The sequence below is a fragment of the Apodemus sylvaticus genome, chromosome 13 (assembly GCF_947179515.1).
Source record: "Apodemus sylvaticus chromosome 13, mApoSyl1.1, whole genome shotgun sequence".
NCBI classification, from domain to species: Eukaryota; Metazoa; Chordata; class Mammalia; order Rodentia; family Muridae; genus Apodemus; species Apodemus sylvaticus.
The window spans coordinates 19,077,114-19,090,122 of record NC_067484.1 but is presented as its reverse complement, the minus strand read 5'-3'; the positions used below and the strand labels follow the sequence as shown (position 1 = coordinate 19,090,122).

The following is a 13,009-nucleotide window of genomic DNA, read 5'->3' as shown; positions in this document are numbered from 1 at the left end:
GACTGGATCTTCAGGGAAGTCCACGATGAAACTGGAGACCATAGTCACATTTAAGTAAAATAACGAATAACGCAGATACAGAAAGACAAATATGTGTCTTCTCATGCATGGAAACAAATACGACCTGGAAGTCAAGGGACTGATAGGGCGGAAGGCAGAAGGAAGGCGGGAAGAGCTGGAAGGAGGTGAAATATGGGCAGGTTTCTCACTGGGAAAGCTGGTACGTTTTACCGCTGATATGAATTCATCTCTACAGGAAGAGTGAATTAGCAGGTAAAAGTAGAGGAGCAGCACCCTCTTCTGTGCCTGTGTCCTTTACGTTTCTCACGGCCCTGTTGTAGTAGAGAATTGATGCTCGCACCCACCAGCTCCGCCAAGCCACTCTTTTATCTCAGTCATTCGGTGACCCTGGCACCCAGAAGGAGGCCTGGTGTCAGCATTCTTTCTAAGCCCCACCCCACAGTTACCCGGCAACAGCCAGGTAGGCCTGACCCACTATAAAAGGGGCTTCTTGCCCCTCCTCTCTCTCTTGCCTCTTCTTCTTGCTCCCCCTTTCTCCCCATTCCCTCCCCTCCTCTCTCCACGTCATCGTCATGGCCGGCCTCTACTTCTCTACTCTCTCCCTCTCTCTGCCTCTCTCTGCCTCTGCTACCCTCTTAACTCCCCTCCCAATGCTCTGAATAAACTCTGTTTTATATTATTGTATCGTGTGGCTGGTCCCTCAGGGATAAGGGATGCCTTGGCATCATGGGCCTGCTGAAGCGCCCCCTTCCCCCATACCTCACCACATCCCCATTTCTTATATCTTTTTATCTTTTTATAAACGCATCACCTGGCATATAATAAATGGTCCAAAAATGACAACGTAGGGGCTGGAGAGATGGCTCAGGGGTTAAGAGGACTTATAACCCTCGTAGGGGACACGGTTCCATTCCCAGCAACCACATGACAGCTCACAACAATCCATAACTCTATTTCAGATGATCTAATGGACTTTTTTGTCCTCCTCATGGTCTGTGCACATATAGTGCACTGACATACATGCAAGCAAAACCCCCATACCTATAAAGTAAAATAAATAAATCTTTAAAATAGACAAGTTGATGGACAGGGAAGAGGAAACACTGGGTGGGCGGTGCTCTAGGAAAAGGTCTTTACTTCAAAGGGGATTTCTGCGAAGACCTGGTGGTTCCTCCCTTGCCTCTGGCCTCAGAACCCACTACTTCCCCTGTGCATGAGATCTTCCTCGTGTGTCAGTGGTGGTTCCCCTGGTTTAGAGAGCATGATGTTGGAGTCTTACGTCAGTAAACCTCCCTCTTTTCTCCAAAGTAGACCACTGTGCTTGCTGGGGGAGTGGGACAATTCTGCCCATCATTGCCTGAATGCTAGACTGCCTCCTCATGGAAACCACAGGAGTTCTCAAGAACTCCTGAGGAGTGTGCAGGAAGGGAAGGTTGAGGGCAGGGATGTTCTGCTAGCTTCGGTAGGCATTATACAGCGGGAGATGGATGACAGCTTTTGAAATGCTGATATTTAGTTTTCGCTAGTTTTGATACCAAAGCAAACCAGGGAACTTCCCAAAGCAGGAGATGAAGTCCTGGGAATTGGTTTGGTTTGAGGAGCTATTCTGCTTCCAGTGAGAGGAAGTGGCAGATGATAAGAGTTGTGTTCTAACACAGTGAAGCTCAGAAGATCTGCACTTGAACTTTCAGTGATAAGCATGTGAGGTCTTCCTCTGGGTGTCAGCGGTGTCAGAGAGCGGGAGAGGTCACAGGAGGGGTACAGAGCAACTCTAGGAGAGGGAGGGGAGACCCCAGGAAAACTCTTCCAAGCACTAGGAAGCTGTGGGGCACCATTCTGAAAAGACCTCTGTTGACTCCATGGTGATAGTGGCTGAGACCTCTTAGGTCTTGGAGAAAACTCAGAGCAAGTGTCATGGGATTATCTGTGGGAACCTGGTTATAAGTGCTTCCAGACAGTAGGAAGAACCCTTTTCGGAACTATGAAGTGTTTGGTGGGGTGGAAACCTGGTCAGAGCAGAGTCTGCAGGGCATGATCCAGGCAGCAAACTGGACACTGGGAAGGATTGCACAGGGGCAGGGCCAGCACTGACAACTGGACTCCTAAGGGTCCATGCAGAGGTATGACCAGCATTCATGACTCAATCTTACAAAGGAATGCACAGGGGTGTCACAGTCTTCTGGGAGCCCAAGAAAGGGACAGCAAGCAGCTAGATGGTGCTCGCCCTCGCTTGCAGGGTTTCCGTGTGCCAGCCTCTCGAGAGCTGGAGTAGTTGTAGGTTATCTGGATGAATGGATTGACTGATGTCTTTTCCCTTGGTGCAGCCTGAGCTGACTCATCCCTCCTGCCGGCCCCTCCTCTATTCATACTTACTGTCTACAGTCTGGTACCGGCCACTGGTCTTATGTTTTCCCCCACTTTCCATGGTAGTTAACATATTATCTTACACAGTCATGTCAGTGCTCCTTCCCTTTCTAAAATAACTGACATTTAAGGGGTTTTGTTTTTATTTTTCTTTGATGGCTACTGTACTTTCATAGCAAGCATACCCTTTGATAGTGGCCGTTTTGAAGACAGTATACTAGTATTAGGGGAGCCCTGAGGATTGAGTCTGGTGTCCTAGACACCAGTGTAGTAGAGAAAAATGACAATCCAGCTCTACTGAAATCTAGTCCTTGTTGAATGTTAAGAACGCTTTCACTGAAAGAATTAGGGCAACTTAAAAAGAATTCAACCAGTGACTAAACACAGATGCTTAAGTTCCAACGCAAAAGTAGAAGAAACGTGAAATATCACGACAACATGACTTCTGCAAAATTTAGAAATGCAGTTGTAATTGACCACCAGGGAGAATGAATTAGACAAAGTCGATGGCAGAAAATTCAAGAGGATGATTTTAAGTATGTTCAAATAAATCAGAGACCATAACCTCCTGAATGAATTCCAAGAGGACACAGTAGCTGAATTAGTTTAGGATATGAAGGTGATGTCTGCAGAGATAGAAATACTGAAGAAAAGCCAGTGGAATACTGGAAATGAAAACTGCAATAAGTCAAATAAAAAACTCTCTGGAAAGCTTCAGCAAAGGAATGGGTCATGGGGAGGACAGAATGTCAGTGCTTGAAGACAAGGTAGAGAAATTTCATCACTCAGACTGTAAAAGTATATATTCACAAGAAGGCATGAACAGAACTTTTAAAATCTATGGGACACCCTGAAAAGACCAAATCTACAAACCATGGGCATAGAAGAAATAGAACCTCATGATAAAAGCATAGAAAACATTGTCAATAAAGTCATAGCAGAAAAATCCCCCACATCTAAGGAAAAGAGTTACCCACTTAGGTACAGGTGGTGGTTAAAACACTGAAGACCAGAAAAAAAAAACAAACCAACTCATGTCAAGTTGTAGTTACAATAGCAAGCAGAACAAAGAATGCACGTGGAAGGAAGCATGAGAGAAACACCAGGTTCGGTGTGAAGCCAGGCTCAGCACAAGAGATTTCTCCCTAGAAACGCTAAAAGGCAGGAGGGCTTTAATGTCCTTAGTTGAAGGAATATGAAAAACTTTCTGTGATTAAAAAGAGTTTAAGAAACTTCTGGCCACTAAATGAGCTCTACAGAAGATACTTGAAGGAAGAGAAGCGCATCTATGAGACTGCAAGATGGAAAAACTACACTCAACAGCGAGTAACCAAACGGGGAAAGAGAGCACCAGGCACCATTTTTTTTTTTTTTTGATTTGGTTTTTTCAAGACAGGGTTTCTCTGTATAGCCCTGGCTGTCCTGGAACTCACTCTGAGGACCAGGGTGGCCTAGAACTCAGAAATCCGCCTGCCTCTGCCTTCCAGAGTGCTGGGATTACAGACGTGTGCCATCACTGCCCTGCTTAATATGAACCTTTCAATAGTAATTCAGAATAATGATGGCCTCAAGTCCCTATTTAAAAAAACACGACTAATATATTGGATTTAAAAATTAGGTCCCAATGTATTTACTGAATCTAGGAAACATACCTCACTACCTTAGGATAAAGGGAAAAAAATCCAAGCAAATGGACCTAGTGAACAAGCAGGTATTACTGTTCTATTACCTGACAAAATTCACTGAAAACTAGTCAAAGAGATAAAGAATGTTACTTTATACTGATTAAAGAGAACAGACCATTTGTAATTCTTTTTTTTTTTTGGTTTTTTGGATTTGTTTTTTTTCAAGAAAGTGTTTCTCTGTATAGCCCTGGTTGTCCTGGAACTCACTCTGTAGACCAGGCTGGCCTCGAACTCAGAAATCCGCCTGCCTCTGCCTCCCAGAGTGCTGGGATTACAGGTGTGTGCCACCACTGCCTGGCCCATTTGTAATTTTAAACATGTATGCATGAAACATGAGTGTACTAAATTTTAATAGCAAACACTATTAGATGTAAAGTCATATATTAACCTCAACACAATAGCACTGGATTATCTCAATACCAAGTTCCACAAGAGACAGGTCTTCCCAAGGAAAAATGTGTAACTGGGTTAAATAACATCATAGACCAGGGAATTAACAGATCTTTATAGACACTTCATCCGAATATGCAGAATATTCTTCTCAGCAGCCGCTGGGATTTCCCCAGAAGAGGACATGTAATGGACACCCAGCCAATGTGGAAATCATCTCTTGTATTTTGACCACAATGGAGTAAAACTGAAAGTCAACAGCAAGAGAAGCTGTACAACAACAGACTCATGAGGATTAAACCACACACTGTTGTGTGATGAGTGGGTCACTGAAGAAATGAGGAGGAAATTCACACAGTCCTATAGCGAATGAATGTGAATGAGCACACCATGTGAAAGCTCTCAGCATACAGCAGGAGCAGTTCTGAGAGAGCTCTGGGCTGCACTGCCTGCATTAACAATTAAAGAGATTTCAAATAAATAATGATCACCTGAGGGGAAGAACAATTGAACATAAAATTAGTATATGAAAAGACATAATATCAAACTAGATATTACTGAAGAAAGAATCAATGAAGCAGAGAGCTATTTCTTTGAAGAGAAAAACAAGATAGGCAAAAATGAAAAAAAAAAACAACCCATAAAAATGGAAAGGAGACTTTACAACAGATACCGGGGAAATTCAGAAAACACTCAGGGCCTACTTTAAAAATATATAATCTTATTAAGTTGGAAATTGTAAAAGTAATACATGAATTCCTGACATATATGGTTTACTCAAATTAAACCAAGGTGGGATAAAGAATTTTTTTCTTAAATTATTTTTCCTTTCTTTTTTCTTTTTCTTTTTTTTTTAATTTTAATTTATTTATATTTCAAGTGTTATCCGCTTATCTGGTTTCCTTCTCTCCCAGAATTCCCCTCTAATATCCCCTTTCCCCCTGCTTCTATGAGGGTGTTCCTCCACCCACTCACCCACCCACCTACTCCCACCTCCCTGCCCTTGATTCTCCTGCACTGGGGCATCTATTGAACCTTCATTGGACCAAGGACCTCTCCTACCCTTGATGTCTGACATGGCTGTCCTCTGTTACATATGCAGCCAGAGCCATGTGTGTTCCTTGGTTGGTGGCTTTTTCCCTGGGAGCTCCGTGGGGGATGGGGGTGGGGGTGGGGTGGGGTTCTGGTTGGTTGATATTGTTGATCTTCCTATGGAGTTGCAAACCCTTCAGTTCTTTCTCTAACTCCTCCATTGGGGACCCCCCCCCCACACACACACACTCAGTCCAGTACAAATACAGAACATCTGACTCTGTATTTGTAAAGTTCTGGCAGGGCCTCTCAGTAGACAGATATATCAGGTTCCTTTCAGCAAGCATTTCTTAGCATCCACAGTAGTGTCAGAGTTTGGTTACTGTCTCTTGGATGAATCCCCAGGTGGGACAGTCTCTGGATGGCCTTTTCTTCAGTCTCTGCTCTGTACCTTGTCTCCATATTTGCTCCCGTGAGTTCCCTTTTCTAAGAAGGACCGAAGCACCCACACTTTGGTCTTCCTTCTTCTTGAGCTTCATGTGGTCTGTGAAATTGTATCTTGGGTATTCTGAGCTTTTGGGTTACTATCCACTTATCAGTGAGTGTATACCGTGTGTCTTCTTTTGTGACTAGGTTACCTTACTCAGGGTGATATTTTCTAGTTCCATTCATTTGCCTAAGAATTTCATGAATTCATCATTTTTAATAATGGTGTAGTTATTGTGTAAATATACCACATTTTCTGTATCCATTCTTCTGTCGAAGGAATCTGGGTTCTTTCCAGCTTCTGACTATTATAAATAAGGCTGCTATGAACATAGTGGAGCATGTGTCCTTGTTATATATTGGAGCATCTTTTGGGTATATGCCTAGGAGTGGTATAGTTGGGTCCTCAGGTTAGAGTATGTCCAATTTTCTGAGGAACCTCCAGGCTGATTTCCAGAGTAGTTGGAATAAAGAATTTAAACACGGGCCTGGAGAGATGTCTCCGTGATTAAGAGTGTTTGTTGTCTTCCTGAAACTCAGGTTTGGTTTCCTATACCCATGCCATGTGACTCACAACCATCTGTAACTCCATCTTCAGGGGATTCAGTGTTGCCTCTAGCCTTTTTGGGCACCTGTGCATGTGCATTTCTCTCTCTCTTTCTCTTTCTCTCTCCCCCCCCTCTCTCACACACACAACCCATAACACACACACACACACACACACATACACACATACACTAAAATAAAATAAAATAAAATAAAATAAAATAAAATAAAATAATAAATCAATTGATGAAATTGGGACAGGAATAAAATCTCAAAGCAAGAGAAAATGTCCAGGCCCAGATGGATTCACTGGTGAAGTCTATCAGAGGCGGCTATCCTGGAACTTGCTATGTAGACCAGGCTGGCTCCAAATCTACCACCCCCAGCTTCTATCAGATTTTTAAAGACAAATGCTCAAACTATTTAATAAAATAGAAAAGGAGTGTCTTAAAACTCTTCTTACAAAGTCAGTCATACTATAATATGGAGTTATATAAAGACACAGCAACACCAAGATAAAATTCTAAGCCAAACTGCCTGATGAGCATAAATGCAAAAATATCAATAAAATACTTACACAATAAATTGAATAAAACATCAAAAAATCATTTACCCTGGCCAAGGTGGCTTCATTCAACAGATGCGAATCAATAAATGTAGCACATCGTATAAATGGTCTCAAGGGCAGAAATCAGATGATCATTTTAATAGATACAGAAAAGGCTTTTGGCAAAAATCCAACATACCTTCATCACAAAATCCCCCAAGAGGTTAGACTAGAAGGGACGTATGTCAACATAATAAGTGTAGGTATGACAAGCCGCATCTAATGTTCTCATAAATGGGGAAACCGTCTCAAAGATCTTCTGCTAAATTCAAGCACAAGACTTTCTCTACTTTTACTCAATGCAGAGCTTGAAGTCTTAGAGAAATAAGACAGGAGAAGGAAATGAAAGGTGGGGCTGGGTGTGTGTGGGGGTACAAACAAGAAGGAGAGAAGTCAATGTAAGCTTCTCTCAGATGACCTGGTACATAGGAGACTCCAAGATTCTACTAAAACCTTGTAGAGCTGGGAAACTCTTGCAGCAAACTGGAAGGATGCAGAAAGAACACGCCGAAGTCATCATCAGCAGACACAGCGGAGAAGGGAGTCAGGCGGTTGGTTCTAGTCAAGCTTGCTATAAAAAAATAACCTCGGGCTGGAGAGATGGCTCAGTGGTTAAGAGCACTGTCTGCTCTTCTGAGGTCCTGAGTTCAATTCCCAGCAACCACATGGTGACTCACAACCATCTGTAATGAGGTCTGATGCCCTCTTCTGGTGTGTCTGAGGACAGCTACAGTGTACTTACATATAATACATAAATAGATCTTTAAAAAACAAAACAAAACAAAACAAAACAAAACAAAACAAAACAAAACCCTCTGAAATAAACTCAACCAATGAAGGGGAAGATCTCTCCAATGGGAACTTTAAAGCTCTGATGAAAGGGACGGAAGACAGTTGAAGATGGGAAGACTCATGTTCATAGATTGGAACTAATGGCCATCTTTAAGTTTGTTACATTTATTTGTTTTCTACATTTATCAGATGTCAGGTAATATGAGCTCCAAACTTAGCAAGAGACCTTGTCTCAAGGGAAGAGGGTGGAGCGTGAGAGAGAAAACCCTATGCCATCCTCTGGCTTTTATATGTGTGCCCAAAGACACATTTGCACATGCATACATACTAGACAAAAATTTACACAAACAAAATTAAAAATTCTATTTCAATCACCATCAAATGATATAACTTATTTATATATGTGATGTATTTGTCTCTACATGTACATGTATGCATGCATGTATGTGTGGCTGCTTATTCCTGTGAGCAATTGTATGCTGGACAGATCAGATGTTGATGTCCATGTCTCCTCTCTGTCTGTCTGTCTGTCTTTGTCTCTGTCTCTGTCTCTCTCTCTCTGTCTTTCTATCTCTTTCTCTATGTCTGTCTCTCTGTCTCTGTCTGTCTCTGTCTCTCTCTCTCTGTATGTGATTGTCAATGTGTGTGTTGGTGTGTATACACATGGAGGCCAGTAGTTGATTTTGGCGGGGGGTGGGGGGCACTCTCAATAGCTCTCTGCTTTATCCTTTAAGGTAGGGGACTCTCACTGAACCAGGAAATCAACAGTTGGCTGGACTAGCTTACCAGGAAGTGTTAGAAATCCTCCTGTCTCCCCCCAGCAGTGCACACGGGTGCTAAGAGTGCAAACTCAGGTCTTAGTGCTGATGAAACAGCCGCTTTACTGACTGGGCCACCTGCCCAGCCCCCAGTTGGCTCTTTTCCCCCCAAGACTATTCATTTTTTAGTTCTAGAATTTTTAAAGAACTGAAGAAACTAGGGGAGTGTAAAATACTTTAACCTAATCGTATAGTCTGCATGATGCTGGGACTAGGGCACACAGTGGAGAAAGCGACAGGGATGGGAGATGTGGAGAAGTCAGGGAGGTGACTGTCTTAGTTAGGGGTTCACTGCTGTGAACAGACACCATGACCAATGCAAGTTTTATAAAAGACAACATTTAATTGGGACTGGCTTACAGGCTCAGTGGTTCAATCTATTGTCATCAAGGCAGAAACATCGCAGCATCCAGGCAGGCATGGTGCAGGAGGAGCTGAGAGTTCTACCTCTTCATCTGAAGACTGCTAGTGGAAGACTGACTTCCAGGCAGCTAGGGTGAGGGTCTTAAGCCCACACCCACAGTGACACACCTACTCCAACAAGGCCACACCTCCTAATAGGATCACTTCATGGGCCAATTATATACAAACCATCACAGTGCCGGTTAGTGCTTGAGACTATCCTCCAACTCCCAGGCAGCTGTTTTTGTGACACACTAGCTTCAGTTTATGTCTTGAGATCCCCTTTTCTTGGTACAGATTAGCTTTGCATTTGACTGGAGGAGGAAGGGCCACTTAGAGAAGGTGGTAGAGGGCTCTCCTTAAAAACTATGCACAAGCCAGGCACAGTGCTATGTACCTATTGTCTTAACATGTTGTCTTAACATACTTGAGGTCAGGAGTTCAAGGCTGGCCTTGACCACATAGAGTCCTCATCTCTTAAGTGGCTGAGAGTCTGAGAGTAGCTGGAGCTGAAGGCTCCGTGCTGCTTCTCCTTGTACAGTAGGGGTCGGGAGGGATTGAGCTCAGCAGACACACACTTGCCTAGCAGGTGCAGGGCTTGTCCAGTCCCCAGCACCCAAAGCAAAACAAGACAAAAGCCATTAAAAACAGAAGTCTCGCGTTGTATGTATGTGTATATATATAATACATAATGTATACATTTTAAAGACTTATTTTTATTTATGTGAATTGTCTGTATGTCATATATGTGTGGTTCGAAGGAGGCTGGAAGGAGATGTCTGATCCTCTGGAGTTACCTGTGACAACAGTGAGCTACCTGATGAGTGTGCTGTGAACTGAACTCAGGTCCTCTGGAAGAACAAATGTTCTTAACCATGAGCCATCCTTTCACCCTTATTTCTGTTTTTTTGAAATAAGGCCTCATGTATCCCAAGTTGGCCTCAAACTCACCATGTAGCTAAGGCTGACTTTGAATTCCTGGACTTCCTGCCTCTGCCTCTCAGTTCTGGGGTTGCAGGCATGTACCACCATGCCTCCCTCTGAGTTTTGTTTTAATGGTTTATTTTTAGTTTCTTTTAAAAATTATTACTGAGTCGTTATATCGTAGACAGTGACATCATATCTGAATGTTCACAGTGGGTAAACAGCTCTCCAGCAGGGGCAGTGTATTTTGTTTTTAGCCAAGAACTCTATGTAGGACCCATGGTCTTCTCTTCTGTTCCCTATAGGGCATCAATTGAAGAGAAATATGGCAAAGATCTGCTGAATCTCTCCAGGAAGAAGCCGTGTGGACAGTCCGAGATCAAGTAGGTACCAGTGCTTTCTGCCTTCTTGGCTGCCGGTGACTGCCCAACACCCCCGCTGTTTCAGCAAGGTGGACCTGGAGAAAGGTCCTACTTAGCCAAAAGATGTGAACACAGACCCTTGCTAAAAAAATACAGTGAAATGGAACATGTAGTTCATAATACACACACACACACATACACACGCATATGCACACATACAGAGGTACATATTCACATAGGCACATACACACACAGGCACACACACATACAGGCACATACATACACAGGCACATACACACACAGGCACATACACAGAGGCACATACACACACAGGCACACACACATACAGGCACATACATACACAGGCACATACACACACAGGCACATACACAGAGGCACATACACACACAGGCACACACACACACAGGCACACACACATACAGGCACATACACACACAGGCACATACACAGAGGCACATACACACACAGGCACATACACATATAGGCACACGCATATGCCTGTGTGCACACACACAATTCAGCAGTGCAATAGCAGAATAAGATATAGCTAGATTTTTAGTGCTGAAACCAATGGATCTAAAAAGGAACCTCACGTGTATAAAGTATGTTTATAAAAGAGTGAATTAAAAGCTTAAGAGGAAATTTTTAGAAATGTTCTAGGAATTCTGAAGAAGAATCAGATAGGAATGAAGTCCCCTGGGACTGGGGCCAAGCTTAGGGAATGGTAGTCAAAAGACAATGATTTCCCAGCAGGCTCTTGGCTCAGTGCTTGAAGCACTTGCTGCTCAAGGGTGAAGACCATAGTTGAGTCTCCAGAATCTTTGTGCATGCTGGATGGGCGTGGAAGCCTGCCTGTAATTCTAACCTGAGAAGCTGGAGACAGGGGATCCCCAGAGTAGTTGTATAGAGAGTCATATCAGTGAGCTCTGGGTTTGATTGAGAGATCCTGCCCCTGTGAATGAAGCAGAAGAGTGATGGAGGATGATTCCCAGCGTCAACTTCAACCTCAGGCCTTCCTTCACAGGCACACGCATGTGTATTCACATACATGCCCACATGTGGAAACATGCATGCTCACACACATACGTACAAGACAAATGACATGGAAATGAAAAAGGGCATGAAGGTTTTAGTTGGGAGAAATAAGTTCAAGAGATTTATTATATACATTGTGACTGTAGTTAGCAGCAATGTATTGTATTTTTTTTTAAAGACTTATTATATGTAAGTACACTGTAGCTGTTTTCAGACACACCAGAAGAGGGCATCAGATTTCATTATAGATGGTTGTAAGCCACCACGTGGCTGCTGAGATTTGAACTCAGGACCTTCGGAAGAGCAGTCAGTGCTCTTAACCGCTGAGCCATCTCTCCAGCCCCGGTATTGTAGTCTTAAGAAGAACTGAGAGTAGATTGTAAGTGTAGCTCTCCAAAGCATGGTAAGGAAGAGATGAGAGGCAGTGCCTATGTTAATTACTCTACTGGGCTATTCCACAATGCATGAAGATCTCAGTGTGCCACATTGCACATGGTGAAGAGGCACAATTTATCTGTCAGCTAAAAGACAGAATTTAAGAAAGGAATAAGGTTAGCCTGTAGTTTCTGATCAATAAACACATGCCCAGTGTAATGGTACAGTCCTTTAATCCCAGCACTCAGAGAGCAGAGGCAGGTGAATCTCCATGAGTTTGAGGTCAGTCTAGTCTACATAGTGAGTTCCAGGACTACACAATGAGACCCAGTCTCAGAAAAAAAGTATATGATGTTTTTCTGACAAAGGAGCCAGTTAAAACCAGAGTTCGAGCTGGGACGTAGTGATTCGCTCCTGTCTGTAATCCTAGCACTTGAAAGTGGAGGCAGGGGGATTAGGCGTTTAAGGCCAATTTCAGCTACATAGCAAGCCTGGGCTATGTGAGATGCTGTCTTCACACTTACAGACATACACAGACACACACAACACACGCACACATATGGATATGCATACAGAGACATACACACATATATATACACATATACGCGCACACACACACACAAAATCACATTCATATATATACAGACACACCAAGCAGTGCACATATACTCACAGACATACACACATACACACACACACACACACACACCTTACAGACACTCACTCGGAGTGCACACTACGTTTTGAAATGTGTATTTAATGACTTTGTTTTCATATTCAAATGATAACATGTTCTTAGGAGAAAGGGATCATGGTTGTTGTATTGGGGAAGGAAAAACGCAGAGTTTCTGCATTTTGTTCTGCTCAGGGCAGACAGTGAAGAACTGTCTATGCCCAGGAGGGATAAGGTTCGCCTTAAGTTTTGGTCCTTTTACTGTCTCTGAAACTCAGCACAAGTGGAGCCTCCATGATACTCTGTAGGCACAAAAAACATGTGCAAACATTGAAACAACATTATATAGACAATTTCTAGGATTGAAATTATGTATGTTGTTTTTCAGTACTTTGAAGAGAGCCCTTGAAGTCTTCAAGCAGCGTAAGTTAATTATTTAAAAAAATAATATATTTTATGTACCTGAGTGTTTTGCC

General features: G+C 43.0%; 1 protein-coding gene across 2 annotated transcripts in view; it reads left to right on the top strand.

Annotated features, from left to right (window-relative positions):
- The window catches only part of Pstpip2 (proline-serine-threonine phosphatase interacting protein 2), a 102,104-nt gene that overhangs the window by 49,741 nt on the left and 39,354 nt on the right, over positions 1 to 13,009 (top strand). For both annotated transcript variants that reach the window (XM_052155325.1, XM_052155324.1), the window contains exons 3-4: positions 10,373 to 10,450; positions 12,922 to 12,956. In XM_052155325.1, the coding sequence (XP_052011285.1) occupies positions 10,373 to 10,450; positions 12,922 to 12,956 (113 nt within the window). The remainder of the gene's footprint in view (positions 1 to 10,372; positions 10,451 to 12,921; positions 12,957 to 13,009) is intronic.